At 55.5% G+C, this 22,500-nt stretch overlaps 1 protein-coding gene across 1 annotated transcript in view; it reads right to left on the bottom strand.

The window, feature by feature from the left end:
• LOC144490784 (carbonic anhydrase 4-like) overlaps positions 1-17,331 on the bottom strand; it is a gene marked incomplete at its 3' end in the record, with an annotated part of 17,563 nt that extends 232 nt beyond the window's left edge. The window contains exons 1-3 of the mRNA XM_078208486.1: positions 17,143-17,331; positions 6,311-6,372; positions 1,018-1,050 (exon numbers count right to left, since the gene is read on the bottom strand). Of these exons, the coding sequence (XP_078064612.1) occupies positions 1,018-1,050; positions 6,311-6,371 (94 nt within the window). The remainder of the gene's footprint in view (positions 1-1,017; positions 1,051-6,310; positions 6,373-17,142) is intronic.
• Positions 17,332-22,500: the final 5,169 nt, after the last annotated feature.

Genomic DNA, 22,500 nt, shown 5'->3' with positions numbered 1-22,500 from the left:
TCAACTAGGATGCCTGAAGCCTGCAGGCTAGGCCTCAGGCCTCAGGCATCGTAGTTGACACCTTTTGCCTCCTGGGCTGTCAAGGCCTCTCTCGGTACAGCTATATAAAACCTTAGTTAGGCCACATTTGGAGCGTTGCGTGCTGTTCTGGTCACCACATTGCCAGAAGGATGTGGAAGCTTTGGAGAGAGTGCAGAGAAGGTTCACCAGGATGTTGCCTGGTCTTGAGGGTGTCGGCAATGAGAAGAGGCTGAATAAACTGGGATTGTTTTCACTGGAAAGACGGAGGCTGAGGGGAGACCTGGTCTACAGAATGATGAGAGGCAGAGACAGGGTGGAGAGTCAGAGGCTTTTCCCCAGGGTGGGAGTGTCAGTTACCCGGGGGGCACAGGTTCAAGGTGAGAGGGGGAAGGTTTAAGGGAGATGTGCGGGGGAAGTTTTTCACACAGAGAGTGGTGGGTGCCTGGAACAGAGGAGGTGGTGGAAACAGGCACATTAGCAACTTCTGTTAAGGCCTATCTTGAACGGAAGGGCTAGAAAACACATACGGGCACAGGCTTGGAGGGCCGAAGGGCCTGTTCCTGAGCTGTATTGTTCTGTGCCGGCTGGGATGATGGGAGAGTGTCGGCATTCCTGTCGCGTTTACTGGAGAAACCCATGGTAGGCCCGAGGCTCGAAGCCTGAGGCCTAGTCTCGCCCATGCATCAATGCCCGCTCCCCATGAGAGAATGTAAGAGGGAGAGAGAGAGAGAGAGATGGAGAGGTTCATGAGGAAGGTGAGGTGCTGTGTTTGTGCAAGTGAGGCTGATCAGAACCAATTCTGGGTTTGCAATTAGGCTATTAAATGGAAGGCCCAAGTTAGGGCCTGGTCAAGGGGAGGGCCTTATCCCGAGATGTGTGGGGGGGGGGGGGGGGGGGGTTATATTTTGGGTTCCTCCAGGTTGGAAGGAGGCAGAGGAGTTATAGTTGACAGGGGGTGGGTGAGGGGGAGGGTGGGAGGGATGAGTTTCCACTTACCGCACTTGTGGCTTGCGTAACACCAACTGTGAGCTGTGAAGGAAGTCAGAGAACATCCTGGTGAGCTCGATGGGGCATCAAAGCGGGAACCATCTCTTCGCTGTTGCCCCTTTGCAACCCCCCACCCCCCCCCCCACCCCCACCCCCACCCCCCACCGGACTCACCTCCCACTCCCTCACACGACCAACTTTAGCCTAACTTTTGTTCCATCCGGTTCTTACAGAGAAAACTACAGCACAGGAACAGGCCCTTCGGCCCTCCAAGCCTGCCCCGATCATGATGCCCGACTGAACTAAAACCGTCTGCACTTACAGAGCCCGGATCCTTCCATTCCCATCCTATTCGGCGGGCGGCACTGTAGCACAGTGGTTAGCACTGCTGCTTCACAGCTCCAGGGTCCCGGGTTCGATTCCCGGCTCGGGTCACTGTCTGTGTAGAGTTTGCACATTCTCCTCGTGTCTGCGTGGGTTTCCTCCGGGTGCTCCGGTTTCCCCCCACAGTCCAAAGATGTGTGGGTTAGGTTGATTGGCCAGGTTAAAAATTGCCCCTTAGAGTCCTGAGATGCGTAGGTTAGAGGGATTAGTGGGTGAAATATGTGGGGGTAGGGCCTGGGTGGGATTGTGGGTGCAGACTCGATGGGCCGAATGGCCTCCTTCTGCACTGTAGGGATTCTATGATTCTATTCATGTATTCGAATAGTTGCCCCTTAAATGCCACTATCATTCCTGCTCCCACCCCCTCCCCGGGCAGCGAGTCCCAGACACCCACCCCCCTCTGAGTAAAAAATCTGCCTGGTACATCTCCTTTAAACCTTGCCCCTCGCACCTTAAACCTGTGCCCCCGAGTAATTGACTCTTCCACCCTGGGAAAAAGCTTCTGACTATCCACTCTGTCCATGCCCCTCATAATCTTGTAGACTTCTATCAGGTCTCCCCTCAACCTCCGTCGCTCCAGTGAGAACAAACCAAGTTTCTCCAACCTCTCCTCATAGCTAATGCCCTCCATACCAGGCAACATCCTGGTAAATCTTTTCTGTACCCTCTCCAAAGCATCTACATCCTTCTACATCCGTGTGGCGACCAGAATTGGACACAATATTGTAAATGAGGCCTCACTAAGGTTCTATAAAGCTGCAACATGACCAGCCAATTTTTATACTCAATGTTCTAACCAATGAAGGCAAGCATGCCGTATGCCTTCTTGACTACCTTCTCCACCTGCATTGCCACTTTCAGTGACCTGTGTACCTGTACACCCAGATCCCTCTGCCTATCAATACTCTTCAGGGTTCTGCCATTTACTGTATATTTCCTCTCTGTATTAGACCTTCCAAAATGCATTACCTCACATTTGACGGATTAAACTCCATCTGCCATCTCTCTGCCCAAGTCTCCAACTGATCTATATCCTGCTGTATCCTCTGATGGTCCTCATCGCTATCCGCAAATCCACCAACCTTTGTGTCATCCGCAAACTTACTAATCAAACCAGTTACATTTTCCTCCAAATCATTTATATATATTACAAACAGCAAAGGTCCCAGCACTGATCCCTGAGGAACACCACTTGTCACAGCCCTCCATTCAGAAACGCACCCTTCCACTGCTACCCTCTGTCTTCTTTGACCGAGTAAGAAGTTTAACAACACCAGGTTAAAGTCCAATAGGTTTATTTGGTAGCAAATACCATAAGCTTTTGGAGCGCTGCTCCTTCGTCAGATGGAGTGGACCACATTTCCACTCCATCTGACGAAGGGGCAGCGCTCCGAAAGCTTATGGTATTTGCTACCAAATAAACCTGTTGGACTTTAACCTGATGTTGTGAGACTTCTTACTGTGTTCACCCCAGTCCAACGCCGGCATCTCCACATCGTTCTTTGACCGAGCCAGTTTTGTATCCACCTTGCCAGCTCACCTCTGATCCCATGCAACTTCACCTTCTGCACCAGTCTGCCATGAGGGACCTTGTCAAAGGCCTTACTGAAGTCCATGTAGACAACATCCACTGCCCTACCCTCATCAATCATCTTCGTCACTTCCTCGAAAAACTCGATCAAGTTAGTGGAACCATTCTTGAAACATTCAATGATTCAGGTTCCACCGCGCGATGGGGCAGCGAGTTCCACAATTCACCACCCTCTGCGAGAAGTAGTTCTTCCTCATCTCAGTTTTAAATCTACCGCCTCTCAACCGAAACCTGTGACCTCGTGTCCGAGACTGTCCCACAAGAGGAAACATTTGGTCTACGTCAACTCTATCAATCCCTTTTAAAATTTGATATACCTCGCTCAGATCCCCTCTCATCCTCCTGAACTCCAGCGAGGATAAGCCCCAAACTGTTTAATCTCTCCTCATATGTCAACCATTTGAGTCGGAAGAATAGAGGTGTAGACTATTTTCTAAATGGGGCAAGGCTTTGGAAATCAGAAACACAAAGGGACTTGGGAATCCTTGTTCAAGATTCTCTCCAGGTTAACGTGCAGGTTCAGTCGGCAGTTAGGAAGGGAAATGCAATGTTAGCATTCATGTCGAGAGGGCTAGAATACAAGGGCAGGGATGTACTTCTGAGGCTGTCTCAGGCTCTGGTCAGACACCATTTGGAATATTGTGAGCAGTTTTGGGCCCCGTATCTAAGGAAGGATGTGCCGGCCTTGGAAAGGGTCCAGAGGAGGTTCACAAGAATGATCCCTGGAATGAAGAGCTTGTCGTATGAGGAACGGTTGAGGACTCTGGGTCGATACTCGATGGAGTTTAGAAGGATGAGGGGGGGGACCTTATTGAAACTTACAGGATACTGCGAGGCCTGGATAGAGTGGACGTGGAGAGGATGTTTCCACTAGTGGGAAAAACTAGAACCAGAGGACACACAACCTCAGACTAAAGGGACGATCCTTTAAAACAGCGATGAGGAGGAATTTCTTCAGCCAGAGAGTGGGGAATCTGTGGAACTCTTTGTCACAGAGGAGGCCGGGTTATTGAGTGTCTTTAAGACAGAGATAGACAGGTTCTTGATTAATAAGGGGATCAGGGGTTATGGGGAAAAGGCAGGAGAATGGGGATGAGAAAAATATCAGCCATGATTGAATGGGGGAGCAGACTCGATGGGCCGAGTGGCCTCATTCTGCTCCTATATCTTATGGTCTAACTCCTTCATCCCCGGGATCGATCTGGTGAACCTCCTCTGAACTTCCTCCAATGCCTTTCCTCAAATAAGGAGACTAAAGCTGGAGACAACACTCCAGATGTGGTCTCACCAACACCCAATACAATCGCAACAACACGTCTCTACTTTTATTCTCCAGATGTGGTCTCACCAACACCCAATACAAATAAAGTGTCACAAGTAGGCTTACATTAACACTGCAATGAAGTTCTTGTGAAAATCCCCTAGTCGGCACACTCTGGCGCCTGTTCGGGTACACTGAGGGAGAATTTAGCATGGTCAATCCACCTAACCAACACATCATTCAGACTGTGGGAGGAAACCGGAGCACCCGGAGGAAACCCACGCAGACACGGGGAGAACGTGCAAACTCCACACAGACAGTGACCCAAGCCGGGGATCGAACCCGGGTCCCTGGCACTGTGAGGCAGCAGTGCTAACCCACTGTGCTACCGTGCCGCCCCAACACGTCTCTACCTTTGTACTCCAGCCCCTTTGCAATAAATGCCAACATCCGATCTGTCTTTTTTATTACGTGCTGCACCTGCATATCGACTTTCTGTGAGTCATGAACACAGACGCCCAGATCCCTCTGCCCAGACCCATTTTGAATCTGCTTCCCATTGAGGTAATAATTTATTATCTATTTTTTCTACCAAATTGAATAACCTCGCACTTATCCACATTAAACTCCATTCTCCTGGACTGTCTGTTTGGGCCAGTGGGCTGACGAATGGCAGATGGAGTTTAATTTAGACAAATGCAAGGTGATGCATTTTGGTCGATTGAACCAGGGCAGGACTTACTCAGTTAATGGTAGGGCGTTGGGGAGAGTTACAGAACAAAGAGATCTAGGGGTACAGGTTCATAGCTCCTTGAAAGCGGAGTCACAGGTGGACAGAGTGGTGAAGAAGGCATTCGGCATGCTTGGTTTCATCGGTCAGAACATTGAATACAGGAGTTGGGACGTCTTGTTGAAGTTGTACAAGACATTGGTAAGGCCACACTTGGAATACTGTGTACAGTTCTGGTCACCCTATTATAGAAAGGATATTATTAAACTAGAAAGAGTGCGGAAAAGATTTACTAGGATGCTACCGGGACTTGATGGATCGAGTTATAAGGAGAGGCTGGATAGACTGGGACTTTTTCCTCTGGAGCGTAGGAGGCTGAGGGGTGATCTTATAGAGGTCTATAAAATAATGAGGGGCACAGATCAGTGAGATAGTCAATATATTTTCACAAAGGGAGGGGAGTCTAAATATAGAGGGCATAGGTTTAAGGTGAGAGGGGAGAGATACAAAAGTGTCCAGAGGGGCAATTTTTTCACACAGAGGGTGGTGAGTGTCTGGAACGAGCTGCCAGAGGTAGTAGTAGAGGCGGGTTCAATTTTGTCTTTTAAAAAGCGTTTATACAGTTACATGGGTACGATGGGTATAGAGGGATATGGGCCAAATGTGGGCAATTGGGACTAGCTTAGGGGTTAAAAGAAATGGGGCGGCATGGACAAGTCGGGCCGAAGGGCCTGTTTCCATGCTGTAAACCTCTGTGACTCTGTGACTCTATCTATCCACCTGCAAAAGCCACAGCAAATACGGCTGAGATATTCGAGCTCAGAGGGGTTGAAGTCGATAAGACGAATATTGCGATGGAACTTATAGAGATAGCTGAGCAGTTAAGATCATTTGCTTTCAATTTTTTTCTGCCAAAATAGACAACCTCACACTTCTCCATTAAACTCCACCTGCCAGATTCTAGAACATTCTCCGAGCCTATCGATATCCGTCTGCAGAATCTTTATATCCACTTCACTGCTTTCTCACCGATCTTCGTATCCTCCGTGAATTTTGTCATGTTGCACTCTCTCCCTCAACAAGACAGGAACAGGACCTTCAGCCCATCAAGCTGATGCTGCACAATGTGTCGACCACCCACTGCATCCGTGTCTCCTCACCCTCCCCCCGGCCGCACTCGCGCTCCCACACCCGCCAATCTCTCAGCCACAGATTGGAAAGCTCGCCCTCCACAGCCGTCAACAGGCACGGCTGTGGGAACGCACCATGCCCCAGTGCTGTCAACTGCACCCCTCGCACGCTCGAGACAACCAATCAGCTTCGAGAGCAAGCTTACCGTTCAATGATGGACAGACCGAAGCCAGGAAGAGAAATAGACCGCGTAACAATTCCTTCATCCTGCGGGAAAACACACAGAGTGAGAAATATCCCTGTAACCTCCTCCAGCCCCAACACATCCGCCGATCCCTGTAACCTCCTCCAGCCCCAACACATCCGCCAATCCCTGTAACCTCCTCCAGCCCCTACACATCCGCCAATCTCTGTAACCTACTCCAGCCCCTACAGCCCTCCCTATCTCTGTAACCTCCTCCAGCCCTCTACACCCCTCCCTATCTCTGTAACCTCCTCCAGCCCCTACACCCCTCCCTATCCCTGTAACCTCCTCCAGCCCCTACACTCCTCCCTATCTCTGTAACCTCCTCCAGCCCCTACACTCCTCCCTATCTCTGTAACCTCCTCCAGCCCCAACACCCCTCCCTATCTCTGTAACCTCCTCCAGCCCCTACACATCCGCCAATCCCTGTAACCTCCTCCAGCCCCAACACCCCTCCCTATCCCTGTAACCTCCTCCAGCCCCTACACTTCTCCCTATCTCTGTACCCTCCCCCAGCCCCGACACCCCTCCCTATCCCTGTAACCTCCTCCAGCCCTTACACTCTTCCCTATCTCTGTAACCTCCTCCAGTCCCTACACCCCTCCCTATCTCTGTAACCTCCCCCAGCCCCGACACCCCTCCCTAACTCTGTAACCTCCTCCAGTCCCTACACCCTTCCCTATCGGTGTAACCTCCTTCAGTCACTACACCCCTCCCTATCTCTGTAACCTCCTCCAACACCTACACCCCTCCCTTTCCCTGTTACCTCATCCAGTCCCTACACCCCTCCCTATCTCTGTAACCTCCTCCAGCCCCTACACCCCTCACTATCTCCGCAACCTCCTCCAGCCCCTACACCCTTCCCTATCTCTGTAACCTCCTCCAGTCCCCACACCCCTCCCTATCTCTGTAACCTCCTCCAGCCCCTACACCCCTCCCTATCTCCGTAACCTCCTCCAGCCCCTACACCCCTCCCTATCCCTATAACCCCCTCCAGTCCCTACACCCCTCCCTATCTCCGTAACCTCCTCCAGTCCCTACACCCCTCCCTATCTCTGTAACCTCCTCCAGCCCCAACACCTCTCCCTATCCCTATAACCCCCTCCAGTCCCTACACCCCTCCCTATCTCCGTAACCTCCTCCAGCCCTTACACCCCTCCCTATCTCCGTAACCTCCTACAGCCCATACACCCCTCCCTATCTCTGTAACCTCCTCCAGCCCCTACACCCCTCCCTATCTCTGTAACCTCCTCCAGCCCCTACAGCCCTCCCTTTCCCTGTAACCTCCTCCAGCCCTTACACCCCTCCCTATCTCCGTAACCTCCTCCAGCCCTTACACCCCTCCCTATCTCCGTAACCTCCTACAGCCCTTACACCCCTCCCTATCGCTGTAACCTCCTCCAGTCCCTACACCCCTCCCTATCTCTGTAACCTCCTCCAGCCCCTACAGCGCTCCCTATCTCTGTAACCTCCTCCAGCCCCTACACCCCTCCCTATCCCTGTAACCTCCTCCAGTCCCTACACCCCTCCCTATCTCTGTAACCTCCTCCAACCCCTACACCCCTCCCTATCTCTGTAACCCCCTCCAACCCCTACACCCCTCCCTATCACTGTAACCTGCTCCAGCCCCTACACTTTTCCCTATCTCTGTAACCTCCTCCAGTCCCTACACCCCTCCCTATCTCTGTAACCTCCTCCAGCCCCTACACCTCTCCCTATCTCTGTAACCTCCTCCAGCCCCCACACCCCTCCCTATCTCGGTAACCCCCTCCAGTCCCTACACCCCTCCCTATCTCTGTAACCTCCTCCAGCTCCTACACCCCCTCCCTATCTCTGTAACCTCCTCCAGCCCCTACACCCCCTCCCTATCTCTGTAACCTCCTCCAGTCCCTACACCCCCTCCCTATCTCTGTAACCTCCTCCAGCCTCTACACCCCTCCCTATCTCTATAACCTCCTCCAGCCCCTACACCCCTCCCTATCTCTGTAACCTCCTCCAGCCCCTACACCCCTCCCTATCTCTGTAACCCCCTCCAGGCCCTACACCCCTCCCTATCTCTGTAACCTCCACCAGCCCCTACACCCCTCCCTATCTCTGTAACCTCCTCCAGGCCCTACACCCCTCCCTATCTCTGTAACCTCCACCAGCCCCTACACCCCTCCCTATCTCTGTAACCTCCTCCAGTCCCTACACCCCCTCCCTATCTCTGTAACCTCCTCCAGCCCCTACACCCCCTCCCTATCTCTGTAACCTCCTCCAGCCTCTACACCCCTCCCTATCTCTGTAACCTCCTCCAGCCCCTACACCCCTCCTTTTCCCTGTAACCCCCTCCAGCCCCTACACCCCTCCCTATCTCTGTAACCTCCTCCTGTCCCTACACCCCTCCCTATCTCCGTAACCTCCTCCAGCCCGTACACCCTTCCCTATCTCTGTAACGTCCTCCAGCCCCTACACCCCTCCCTATCCCTATAACCCCCTCCAGTCCCTACACCCCTCCCGATCTCCGTAACCTCCTCCAGCCCCTACACCCTTCCCTATCTCTGTAACCTCCTCCAGCCCCTACACCCCTCCCTATCCCTATAACCCCCTCCAGTCCCTACACCCCTCCCTATCTCCGTAACCTCCTCCAGCCCCTACACCCCTCCCAATCTCCGCAACCTCCTCCAGCCCTTACACCCCTCCCTATCTCTGTAACCTCCTCCAGCCCCTACACCCTTCCCTATCTCTGTAAACTCCTCCACCCCCTACACCCCTCCCTATCTCTGTAACCTCCTCCAACCACTACACCCCTCCCTACCTCTGTAACCTGCTCCAGCCCCTACACCCCTCCCTATCTCTGTAACCTCCTCCAGCCCCTACACCCCTCCCTATCTCTGTAACCTCCTCCAACCCCTACACCCCTCCCTATCTCTGTACCTCCTCCAACGCCTACACCCCTCCCTATCTCTGTAACCTCCTCCAGTCCCTACACCCCTCCCTATCTCTGTAACCTCCTGGAGCCCAATGGATCCAAACCCCTTCCCATTCACTCCCACTTAATACTAACCCCCCTGACAGTGCAGCACTCCCTCAGTACTGACCCTCTGACAGTGCGGCACTCCCTCACCACTGACCCTCTGACAGTGTGGCACTCCCTCAGCACTGACCCTCTGACAGTGCGGCACTCCCGCAGCACTGACCCTCTGACAGTGCGGCACTCCCTCAGTACTGACCCACTGACAGTGCGGCACTCCCTCAGCACTGTCCCTCTGACAGTGCGGCACTCCCTCAGCACTGACCCTCTGACAGTGCGGCACTCCCTCAGCACTGACCCTCTGACAGTGCGACACTCCCTCAGCACTGACCCTCTGACAGTGCGGCGCTCCCTCAGCACTGACCCTCTGACAGTGCGGTACTCCCTCAGTACTGACCCTCTGACAGTGCAGCACTCCCTCAGCACTGACCCTCTGACAGTGCGGCCCTCCCTCAGCACTGACCCTCTGACAGTGCGGCACTCCCTCAGTACTGACCCTCTGACAGTGCGGCACTCCCTCAGTACTGACCCTCTGACAGTGCGGCACTCCCTCACCACTGACCCTCTGACAGTGTGGCACTACCTCAGCACTGACCCTCTGACAGTGCGGCACTCCCGCAGCACTGACCCTCTGACAGTGCGGCACTCCCTCAGTACTGACCCTCTGACAGTGCGGCACTCCCTCAGCACTGTCCCTCTGACAGTGCGGCACTCCCTCAGCACTGACCCTCTGACAGTGCGGCACTCCCTCAGCACTGACCCTCTGACAGTGCGACACTCCCTCAGCACTGACCCTCTGACAGTGCGGCACTCCCTCAGCACTGACCCTCTGACAGTGCGGTACTCCCTCAGTACTGACCCTCTGACAGTGCAGCACTCCCTCAGCACTGACCCTCTGACAGTGCGGCCCTCCCTCAGCACTGACCCTCTGACAGTGCGGCACTCCCTCAGTACTGACCCTCTGACAGTGCAGCACTCCCTCAGCACTGACCCTCTGACAGTGCGGCACTCCCTCAGTACTGACCCTCTGACAGTGCGGCACTACCTCAGTACTGACCCTCTGACAGTGCGGCACTCCCTCAGCACTGACCCTCTGACAGTGCGGTACTCCCTCAGTACTGACCCTCTGACAGTGCAGCACTCCCTCAGCACTGACCCTCTGACAGTGCAGCACTCCCTCAGCACTGACCCTCTGACAGTACGGCACTCCCTCAGCACTGACCCTCTGACAGTGCGACACTCCCTCAGCACTGACCCTCTGACAGAGTGCGGCACCCCCTCAGCACTGACCCTCTGACAGTGCGGCACTCCATCAGTACTGACCCTCTGACAGTGCGGCACTCCCTCAGCACTGACCCTCTGACAGTGCGGCACTCCATCAGTACTGACCCTCTGACAGTGCGGCACTCCCTCAGCACTGACCCTCTGACAGTGTGGCACTCCCTCAGCACTGACCCTCTGACAGTGCGGCACTCCCTCAGCACTGACCCTCTGACAGTGCGGCAATCCCTCAGCACTGACCCTCTGACAGTGCGGCACTCCCTCAGTACTGACCCTCTGACAGTGCGGCACTCCCTCAGCACTGACCCTCTGACAGTGCAGCAGTCCCTCAGCACTGACCCTCTGACAGTGCGGCACTCCCTCAGCACTGACCCTCTGACAGTGCGGCACTCCCTCAGCACTGACCCTCTGACAGTGCGGCACTCCCTCAGCACTGACCCTCTGACAGTGCGGCACTCCCTCAGCACTGACCCTCTGACAGTGCGGCACTCCCTCAGCACTGACCCTCTGACACTGTGGCACTCCCTCATCACTGTCCCTCTGACAGTGCGGCACTCCCTCAGCACTGACCCTCTGACAGTGCGGCACTCCCTAAGTATTGACCCTCTGACAGTGCGGCGCTCCCTCAGCACTGACCCTCTGACAGTGCGGCACTCCCTCAGTACTGACCCTCTGACAGTGCGGCACTCCCTCAGTACTGACCCACTGACAGTGCGGCACTCCCTCAGTACTGACCCTCTGACAGTGCGGCACTGCCTCAGCACTGACCCTCTGACAGTGCGGCACTCCCTCAGTACTGACCCTCTGAAGTGCGGCACTCCCTCAGTACTGACCCACTGACAGTGCGGCACTCCCTCAGTACTGACCCTCTGACAGTGCGGCACTGCCTCAGTACTGACCCTCTGACAGTGCGGCACTCCCTCAGTACTGGCCCTCTGACAGTGCGGCACTCCCTCAGTACTGACCCTCTGACAGTGCGGCACTCCCTCAGCACTGACCCTCTGACAGTGCGGCACTCCCTCAGCACTGACCCTCTGACAGTGCGGCACTCCCTCAGCACTGACCCCCTGAAAGTGCGGCACCCCCTCAGCACTGACCCTCTGACAGTGCGGCACTCCCTCAGCACTGACCCTCTGACAGTGCGGCACTCCCTCAGCACTGACCCTCTGACAGTGCGGCACTCCCTCAGCACTGACCCTCTGACAGTGCGGCACTCCCTCAGCACTGACCCTCTGACAGTGCGGCACTCCCTCAGTACTGACCCCCTGACAGTGCGGCACTCCCTCTGCACTGACCCTCTGACAGTGCGGCACTCCCACAGCACTGACCCTCTGACAGTGCGGCACTCCATCAGCACTGTCCCTCTGACAGTGCGGCACTCCCTCAGCACTGACCCTCTGACTGTGCGGCACTCCCTCAGCACTGACCCACTGACAGTGCGGCACTCCCTCAGCACTGACCCTCTGACAGTGCGGCACTCCCTCAGCACTGACCCTCTGACAGTGCGGCACTCCCTCAGCACCGACCCTCTGACAGTGCGGCACTCCCTCAGTACTGACCCTCTGACAGTGCGGCACTCCCTCAGCACTGACCCTCTGACAGTGCGGCACTCCCTCAGCACTGACCCTCTGACAGTGCGGCACTCCCTCAGCACTGACCCTCTGACAGTGCGGCACTCCCTCAGCACTGACCCTCTGACAGTGCGGCACTCCCTCAGCACTGACCCTCTGGCAGTGCGGCACTCCCTCAGCACTGACCCTCTGACAGTGCGGCACTCCCTCAGCACTGACCCTCTGACAGTGCGGCAATCCCTCAGTACTGACTCTCTGACAGTGCGGCACTCCCTCAGCACTGACCCTCTGACAGTGCGGCACTCCCTCAGTACTGACCCTCTGAAAGTGCAGCACTCCCTCAGCACTGACCCTCTGAAAGTGCAGCACTCCCTCAGCACTGACCCTCTGAAAGTGCAGCACTCCCTCAGCACTGACCCTCTGACAGTGCGGCACTCCCTCAGTACTGACCCGCTGACAGTGCGGCACTCCCTCAGCACTGACCCTCTGACAGTGCAGCACTCCCTCAGTACTGACCCTGTGACAGTGCGGCACTCCCTCAGCACTGACCCTCTGACAGTGCGGCACTCCCTCAGTACTGACTCTCTGACAGTGCGGCACTCCCTCAGCACTGACCCTCTGACAGTGCGGCACTCCCTCAGCACTGACCCTCTGACAGTGCGGCACTCCCTCAGCACTGACCCTCTGACAGTGCGGCACTGCCTCAGCACTGACCCTCTGACAGTGCGGCACTCCCTCAGTACTGACCCTCTGACAGTGCGGCACTCCCTCAGCACTGACCCTCTGACAGTGCGGCACTCCCTCAGCACTGACCCTCTGACAGTGCGGCACTCCCTCAGCACTGACCCTCTGAAAGTGCAGCTCTCCCTCAGCACTGACCCTCTGACAGTGCGGCACTCCCTCAGTACTGACCCTCTGACAGTGCGGCACTCCCTCAGTACTGACCCTCTGACAGTGCGGCACTCCCTCAGCACTGACCCAGTGAAAGTGCAGCACTCCCTCAGCACTGACCCTCTGACAGTGCGGCACTGCCTCAGCACTGACCCAGTGAAAGTGCAGCACTCCCTCAGCACTGACCCTCTGACAGTGCGGCACTCCCTCAGCACTGACCCTCTGACAGTGCGGCACTCCCTCAGCACTGACCCTCTGACAGTGCAGCACTCCCTCAGCACTGACCCTCTGACAGTGCAGCACTCCCTCAGTACTGACCCTCTGACAGTGCGGCACTCCCTCAGCACTGACCCTCTGACAGTGCAGCACTCCCTCAGTACTGACCCTCTGACAGTGCAGCACTCCCTCAGCACTGACCCTCTGACAGTGCGGCACTCCCTCAGTACTGACTCTCTGACAGTGCGGCACTCCCTCAGCACTGACCCTCTGACAGTGTGGCACTCCCTCAGCACTGACCCTCTGACAGCGCAGCACTCCCTCAGCACTGACCCTCTGACAGTGCGGCACTCCCTCAGTACTGACCCTCTGACAGTGCAGCACTCACTCAGCACTGACCGTCTGACAGTGCGACACTCCCTCAGCCCTGACCGTCTGACAGTGCGGCACTCCCTCAGCACTGACCCTCTGACAGTGCGGCACTCCATCAGCACTGACCCTCTGACAGTGCGGCACTCCCTCAGCACTGACCGTCTGACAGTGCGGCACTCCCTCAGCACTGACCCTCTGACAGTGCGGCACTCCATCAGCACTGACCCTCTGACAGTGCAGCACTCCCTCAGCACTGACCCTCTGACAGTGCGGCACTCCCTCAGCACTGACCCTCTGACAGTGCGGCACTCCATCAGCACTGACCCTCTGACAGTGCGGCACTCCCTCTGCACTGACCCTCTGACAGTGCGGCACTCCCTCAACACTGACGCTCTGACAGTGCGGCACTCCCTCAGCACTGACCCTCTGACAGTGCGGCACTCCGTCAGCACTGACCCTCTGACAGTGCGGCACTCCCTCAGCACTGACCCTCTTACATTGCGGCACTCCCTCAGCACTGACCCTCTGACAGTGCGGCACTCCCTCAGCACTGACCCTCTGACAGTGCGGCACTCCCTCAGCACTGACCCTCTGACAGTGCGACACTCCCTCTGCACTGACCCTCTGACAGTGCGGCACTCCCTCAGTACTGACCCTCCGACAGTGCGGCACTCCCTCAGCACTGTTCCTCTGACAGTGCGGCACTCCCTCAGCACTGACCCTCTGACAGTGCGGCGCTCCCTCAGCACTGACCCTCTGACAGTGCGGCACTCCCTCAGCACTGTTCCTCTGACAGTGCGGCACTCCCTCAGCACTGACCCTCTGACAGTGCGGCACTCCCTCAGCACTGACCCTCTGACAGTGCGGCGCTCCCTCAGCACTGACCATCTGACACTGCGGCACTCCCTCAACACTGACCATCTGACACTGCGGCACTCCCTCAGCACTGACCCTCTGACACTGCGGCACTCCCTCAGCATTGACCCTCTGACAGTGCGGCACTCCCTCAGCACTGACCCTCTGACAGTGCGGCACTCCCTCAGCACTGACCCTCTGACAGTGCAGCACTCCCTCAGTACTGACCCTCTGACAGTGCAGCACTCACTCAGCACTGACCGTCTGACAGTGCGACACTCCCTCAGCACTGACCGTCTGACAGTGCGGCACTCCCTCAGCACTGACCCTCTGACAGTGCAGCACTCCCTCAGCACTGACCCTCTGACAGTGCGGCACTCCCTCAGCACTGACCCTCTGACAGTGCGGCACTCCATCAGGACTGACCCTCTGACAGTGCAGCACTCCCTCAGTACTGACCCTCTGACAGTGCGGCACTCCCTCTGCACTGACCCTCTGACAGTGCGGCACTCCCTCAACACTGACGCTCTGACAGTGCGGCACTCCCTCAGCACTGACCCTCTGACAGTGCGGCACTCCGTCAGCACTGACCCTCTGACAGTGCGGCACTCCCTCAGCACTGACCCTCTTACATTGCGGCACTCCCTCAGCACTGACCCTCTGACAGTGCGGCACTCCCTCAGCACTGACCCTCTGACAGTGCGACACTCCCTCTGCACTGACCCTCTGACAGTGCGGCACTCCCTCAGTACTGACCCTCTGACAGTGCGGCACTCCCTCAGCACTGTTCCTCTGACAGTGCGGCACTCCCTCAGCACTGACCCTCTGACAGTGCGGCGCTCCCTCAGCACTGACCCTCTGACAGTGCGGCACTCCCTCAGCACTGACCCTCTGACAGTGCGGCACTCCCTCAGCACTGACCCTCTGACAGTGCGGCGCTCCCTCAGCACTGACCATCTGACACTGCGGCACTCCCTCAGCACTGACCATCTGACACTGCGGCACTCCCTCAGCACTGACCCTCTGACACTGCGGCACTCCCTCAGCATTGACCCTCTGACAGTGCGGCACTCCCTCAGCTCTGACCCTCTGACAGTGCGGCACTCCCTCAGCACTGACCCTCTGACAGTGCGGCACTCCCTCAGTACTGCTCCTTCCATTCTATTATCTCATCCGCCCGCCATCTGGAACACACTCCCTCCACCCCCGACGCACAGTGACAGCCGTGTGTACCGTCTACAAGATGCACCGCAGTGACTCACCAAGGCTCCTTAGGCAGCACCTTCCAAACCCACCACCTCTACCATCCAGAAGGACAAGGGCAGCAGATACCTGGGAACACCCCCACCTGGAGGCTCCCCTCCGAGTCACTCACCATCCCGACTTGGAAATATATTAGCTGTTCCTTCACTGTCGCTGGGTCCAAATCCTGGAACTCCCTCCCTAACAGCACTGTGGGTGTACCTACACCACACGGGACTGACTGATGTCCAATAACAATCCTGGAACTCCCTCCCTAACAGCACTGTGGGTGTACCTACACCACACGGGGACTGACTGATGTCCAATAACAATCCTGGAACTCCCTCCCTAACAGCACTGTGGGTGTACCTACACCACACGGGACAGACTGATGTCCAATAACAATCCTGGAACTCCCTCCCTAACAGCACTGTGGCTCTACCTACACCACACGGGGACTGACTGATGTCCAATAACAATCCTGGAACTCCCTCCCTAACAGCACTGTGGCTGTACCTACTCATTTCCAGATGTATCACAGCTTGGTCTGGGCTCCTGCTCTCCCCAAGACCGTAAGGAACTACAAAGGGTTGTGAATGTAGCCCAATCCATCACGCAAACCAGCCTCCCATCCATTGACTCTGTCTACACTTCCCGCTGCCTCGGGAAAAGCAGCAGCATAATTAAGGACCCCCCCACACACCCCGGACATTCTCTCTTCCACCTTCTTCCGTCGGGAAAAAGATACAAAATTCTGAGGTCACGGACCGACCGACTCAAGAACAGCTTCTTCCCTGCTGCTGTCAGACTTTTGAATGGACCTACCTCGCATTAAGTTGATCTTTCCCTACACCCTAGCTATGACTGTAACACTACATTCTGCACTCTCTCCTTTCCTTCTCCCCTCTGTACTCTATGAACGGTATGCTTTGTCTGTATAGCGCGCAAGAAACAATACTTTTCATTGCATTTGATTTGATTCATTATTGTCACGTGTATTAACATACAGTGAAATGTATTGTTTCTTGCGCGCTATACAGACAAAACATACCGTTCATAGAGAAGGAAAGGAGAGAGTGCAGAATGTCGTATCCCAATACACGTGACAATAATAAATCAAATCCTCAGCGGGTTGGAGAAGGCAGTTTTCCATCGCCTTCTTGAGGGGCAATTGGAGCTGTGGAACAGGGTAGGCAGCGACACCCAGCTCCCAGGAACCAAGTGGAACATCGTCAGTGGAACTCTCCCTGTTCAGCTGATCTCTCGCCCACTTTCATCCAACTCGCCCTCTGACATGCCAATTCTGGGTGCCCACCGCTCTCCTCCCGAGCTGCCTCTGTCCCCTGGCTCACCTCGGAGCTGCTGTCTGTCCAGGTTCTTTGCCCCTGTCACCTCCTCCAGGCACAGATAACTGGCTCTCCACTCAACGCCTTCCTTCAATTTGTCTGCTTTTTGATAGCCTGGAGGGGAGGTGTCTGTGACACCGCACATGCACAAACACACACACACACCACTTGTGAACCCTCTTCCCCGCCTCCCTCCCTCCCTCCCTCCACCTTTCCCTCTGGCAACATGACTCCTCGAGTGATTACAGCTTTCTCCCGCCCGCAGAACACATCATCCAGCTTCTCATTAAGACCTCGAGCCATCCACATGCTCCTATGTTGTGGTTTGCCACACTCCATGGCCCGCCCATTAACTCCTGGCGTGGTTCCGGGCAAGGAGGGAGGGAGCCTTGGCACCGAGAGATGTGACACAACGTGCCCGGACGCCTCAGGTGTGCGGAGGTCAACCACACACGCCCTAAAGGGCCAGGATAGGCCCTCAAGGCAGTCAGCAATGTTAATCCACTGCCCATCTAGAACGGGTGCCATGTCCCTCAACGAAGGGTCGTGCCAAGCACTATTGGCACATCTCCAAATCTGTGCCGACAGTCTATATTGGTCAGAACATTGAGTACAGGAGTTGGGACGTCTTGTTGAAGTTGTACAAGACATTGGTAAGGCCACACTTGGAATACTGTGTCCAGTTCCGGTCACCCTATTATAGAAAGGATGTTATTAAACTAGAAAGAGTGCAGAAAAGATTTACTAGGATGATACCAGGACTTGATGGATTGAGTTATGGGGAGAGGCTACATGTGGGCGGCACGGTAGCACAGTGGTTAGCACTGCTGCTTCACAGCTCCGGGGTCCCAGGTTCGATTCCCGGCTTCGGTCACTGTCTGTGTGGAGTTTGCACATTCTCCTCGTGTCTGCGTGGGTTTGCTCCAGTTTCCTCCCACAGTCCAAAGATGTGCGAGTTAGGTTGATTGGCCAGGTTAAAAAAAAATTGCCCCTTAGAGTCCAGTGATGCGTAGGTTAGAGGGATTAGCAGGTAAAATATGTGGGGGTAGGGCCTGGGTGGGATTGTGGTCGGTGCAGACTCGATGGGCCGAATGGCCTCCTTCTGCACTGTAGGGTTTCTATGATTTCTGAGGCTGGATAGACTGGGACATTTTTCTCTGGAGCGTAGGAGGCTGAGGGGTGATCTTATAGAGGTCTATAAAATAATGAGGGGCACAGATCAGCTCGATAGTCAATATCTTTTCCCAAAGGTCGGGGAGTCTAAAACTAGAGGGCACAGGTTTAAGGTGAGAGATACAAAAGTGTCCAGAGGGGCAATTTTTTCACACAGAGGGTGGTGAGTGTCTGGAACGAGCTGCCAGAGGCAGTAGTAGAGGCGGGTACAATTTTGTCTTTTAAAAAGCGTTTAGACAGTTCCATGGGTAAGATGGGTATAGAGGGACATGGGACAAATGTGGGCAATTGGGACTAGCTGAGGGGTTAAAAAAAAGGGGCGGCATGGACAAGTTGGGCCGAAGGGCCTGTTTCCGTGCTGTAAACCCTCTATGACCTCTTCCCTGGGCGAGACAGAGCCTAACTGGTCGAAAGAACCTCAGGAGGTAGTTGCATCACCTTCGAGATTCTCACTGGAGCGACGGAGGTTGAGGGGAGACCTGATAGAAGTCTACAAGATGATGAGGGGCAGAGTGGATAGTCAGAAGCTTTTTCCCCAGGGTGGAAGAGTCAATTACTGGGGGCACAGGTTTAAGGTGCGAGGGGTAAAGTTTAAGGGAGATGTGTGAGGTAAGGTTTTTTTACACAGAGGGGGGTGGGTGCCTGGAACGCGCTGCCCGGGGAGGGGGTGGGAGCGGGTACGATAGCACCATTTAAGGGGCAACTATTCGAATACATGAACAGGATGGGGATGGAAGGTTCCGGACTCTGTAAGTGCGGACGGCTTTAGTTTAGGCAGGAATCATGATCGGCGCAGGAGGGCCGAAGAGCCTGTTCCTGTGCTGTACTGTTCTTTGTTCTGAATCAGGCCCGCCTCCTGCGCACAGGAAGATCCCAGGGGCAGCCATCTTGCCATGTGGTGGGTAAAGGATTCCTCATTATCCAACCACAGGATTATGAGGGGGCCTGGGACAGAGTGGATAGGGAGCAAATGTTCCCCCTGAGTTGAAGGGTCAGTCACGAGGGGGACACGGGTTCAAGGTGAGCGGGGGGAGGTTTAGGGGGGGATGTGAGGGAAAGCTTTTTTCCCCAGAGGGTGGTGAGGGTGTGGAATGCGCTGCCCGGGAGGGTGGTGGAGGCGGGATGCCTCAGATCCTTTAAAAAGCACCTGGATGAGCACTTGGCGCGTCACAACATTCAGGCCAAGTGCTGGTAGGTGGGATTAGTTGGGAGGTCAGGTGTTTCCAATGGGTCAATGTGGACTCAATGGGCCAAAAACCTCTTCTGCACCGTGTGAATCTATGGTTCTATGAACAAGGAATGAATTTCACTCCCAAACACAACTCAACCACTGCGGCACTCCCTCAGCACTGACCCTCTGACAGTGCGGCACTCCCTCAGCACTGACCCTCTGACAGTGCGGCACTCCCTCAGCACTGACCCTCTGACAGTGCGGCACTCCCTCAGCACTGACCCTCTGACAGTGCGGCACTCCCTCAGCACTGACCCTCTGACAGTGCGGCACTCCCTCAGCACTGACCCTCTGACAGTGCGGCACTCCCTCAGCACTGACCCTCTGACAGTGCGGCACTCCCTCAGCACTGACCCTCTGACAGTGCGGCACTCCCTCAGTACTGACCCTCTGACAGTACAGCACTCTCTCAGCACTGACCCTCTGACAGTGCGGCACTCCCTCAGCACTGACCCTCTGACAGTGCGGCACTCCCTCAGCACTGACCCTCTGACAGTGCGGCACTCCCTCAGCACTGACCCTCTGACAGTGCGGCACTCCCTCACTACTGACCCTCTGACAGTGCGGCACTCCCTCACTACTGACCCTCTGACAGTGCGGCACTCCCTCAGCACTGACCCTCTGACAGTGCAGCACTCCCTCAGTACTGACCTTCTGACAGTGCGGCACTCCCTCAGTACTGACCCTCTGACAGTGCGGCACTCCCTCAGCACTCACCCTCTGACAGTGCGGCACTCCCTCAGTACTGACCCTCTGACAGTGCGGCACTCCCTCAGTACTGACCCTCTGACAGTGCGGCACTCCCTCAGCACTGACCCTCTGACAGTGCGGCACTCCCTCAGCACTGACCTTCTGACAGTGCGGCACTCCCTCAGCACTGACCCTCTGACAGTGCAGCACTCCCTCAGCACTGACCCTCTGACAGTGCGGCACTCCCTCAGTACTGACCCTCTGACAGTGCGGCACTCCCTCAGCACTGACCCTCTGACAGTGCAGCACTCCCTCAGCACTGACCCTCTGACAGTGCAACACTCCCTCAGTACTGACCCTCTGACAGTGCGGCACTCCCTCAGTACTGACCCTCTGACAGTGCGGCACTCCCTCAGCACTGACCCTCTGACAGTGCGGCACTCCCTCAGCACTGACCCTCTGACAGTGCAGCACTCCCTCAGTACTGACCCTCTGACAGTGCGGCACTCCCTCAGTACCGACCCTCTGACAGTGCGGCACTCCCTCAGCACTGACCCTCTGACAGTGCGGCACTCCCTCAGCACTGACCCTCTGACAGTGCGGCACTCCCTCAGTACTGACCCTCTGACAGTGCGGCACTCCCTCAGTACTGACCCTCTGAGAGTGCAGCACTCCCTCAGCACTGACCTTCTGACAGTGCGGCACTCCCTCAGCACTGACCCTCTGACAGTGCGGCACTCCCTCAGCACTGACCCTCTGACAGTGCGGCACTCCCTCAGTACTGACCCTCTGACAGTGCGGCACTCCCTCAGCACCGACCCTCTGACAGTGCGGCACTCCCTCAGTACTGACCCTCTGACAGTGCGGCACTCCCTCAGTACTGACCCTCTGACAGTGCGGCACTCCCTCAGCACTGATTCTCCCACAATCTATTTAGATTTGAAATGACCTCCCTAATCCCATTTCGCACTCTCTCTTTCCACTTTCTGTCTCTCTCTCTTTCTCTCTCTGACTCTCTCCCTCTCTGTCTCTGTCTCTCTCTGTCTCTCTCTATCTCTCTCTCTTTCTCTCTCTGACTCTCTCTCCCTCTCTGTCTCTCACTCCCTGCCTCTCTCTCTCTCTGTCTCTCTCTCTCTGTCTCTCTCTCTCTGTCTCTCTCTGTCTCTCGCCTTGTCTCTCTCTCTCTCTGTCTCTCTCTCTGTCTCTCTCCCTGTCTCTCTCTCTCTCTCTCTCTGTCTCTCTCTCTCTCTCTCTCTGTCTCTCTCTCTCTCTCTGTCTCTCTCTGTCTCTCTCTCTGTCTCTCTCCCTGTCTCTCTCTCTCTCTGTCTCTCTCTGTGTCTCTCTCTCTCTCCCTGTCTCTCTCTCTCTGCCTCTCTCTCTCCCTGTCTCTCTGTCTGTCTCTCTCTCTCTCTCTCTCTGTCTCTCTCTCTCTTTTGGCTCTCTCTCTCTCTCTCCCTGTCTCTCTCTCTCTCTGTCTCTCTCCCTGTCTGTCTCTCTCTGTATCTCTCTCTGTCTCTCTCTCGCTCTCTGTCTCTCTCTGTCGCTCTCTCTCTCTCTCTCCCTGTCTCTGTCTCTCTCTCTCTCTCTGTCTGTCTCTCTCTCTCTGTCTCTCTCTCCCTCTCTGTCTCTCTCTATCTCTCTGTCTCTCTGTCTCTCTCTGTCTGTCTCTCTCTCTCTGTCTCTCTCTCCTCTCTGTCTCTCTCTATCTCTCTGTCTCTCTCTCTCTCTGTCTGTCTCTCTCTCTCTGTCTCTCTCTCCCTCTCTGTCTCTCTCTATCTCTCTGTCTCTCTCTCTCTGTCTCTCTCTCTCTCTCTGTCTCTCTCTCTCTCTCTGACTCTCTGTCTCTCTCTCTCTCTCTCCTCTCTCTCTCTCTCTCTGTCTCTCTCTCACTCCATATAAGTGTTCTCTTTATTCAATGTTTTATTGCTGAGGTCTGTGCAGGGTTTGCTGCACGATGTCTCTGATTCTCGGGGCTCTGAGCTGTATCTGGATGGATTGAAGGTTCTTTATTAACCCCAGTCCTTGGTGTTCTGTCGCTGCAGCACAAGCTCCTGGGCTGAGGTTTGGAACTCCTGGGTTGAAGTCTTGCCCTGTTCTCCTGCTGACCTCGGGGTGGTAAACAGGAAAGGTGGGAGTTAAAAGGCATCTTGAGCTGGGTATTTTTAACTTCCCCCTCCCAGATCTCTCATTTCCTCTAATTTGCACCTCAGGGTCAAACAGATTCAGGACATTTCCTGTTTGTTTTTGATTCCGCTCCGAACTATTTCTGT

This window comes from Mustelus asterias, unplaced genomic scaffold, assembly GCF_964213995.1.
Source record: "Mustelus asterias unplaced genomic scaffold, sMusAst1.hap1.1 HAP1_SCAFFOLD_3792, whole genome shotgun sequence".
NCBI lineage: Eukaryota > Metazoa > Chordata > Chondrichthyes > Carcharhiniformes > Triakidae > Mustelus > Mustelus asterias.
Note: the sequence above shows the minus strand (reverse complement) of the source record. Positions and strands in the feature narration are given on the sequence as shown.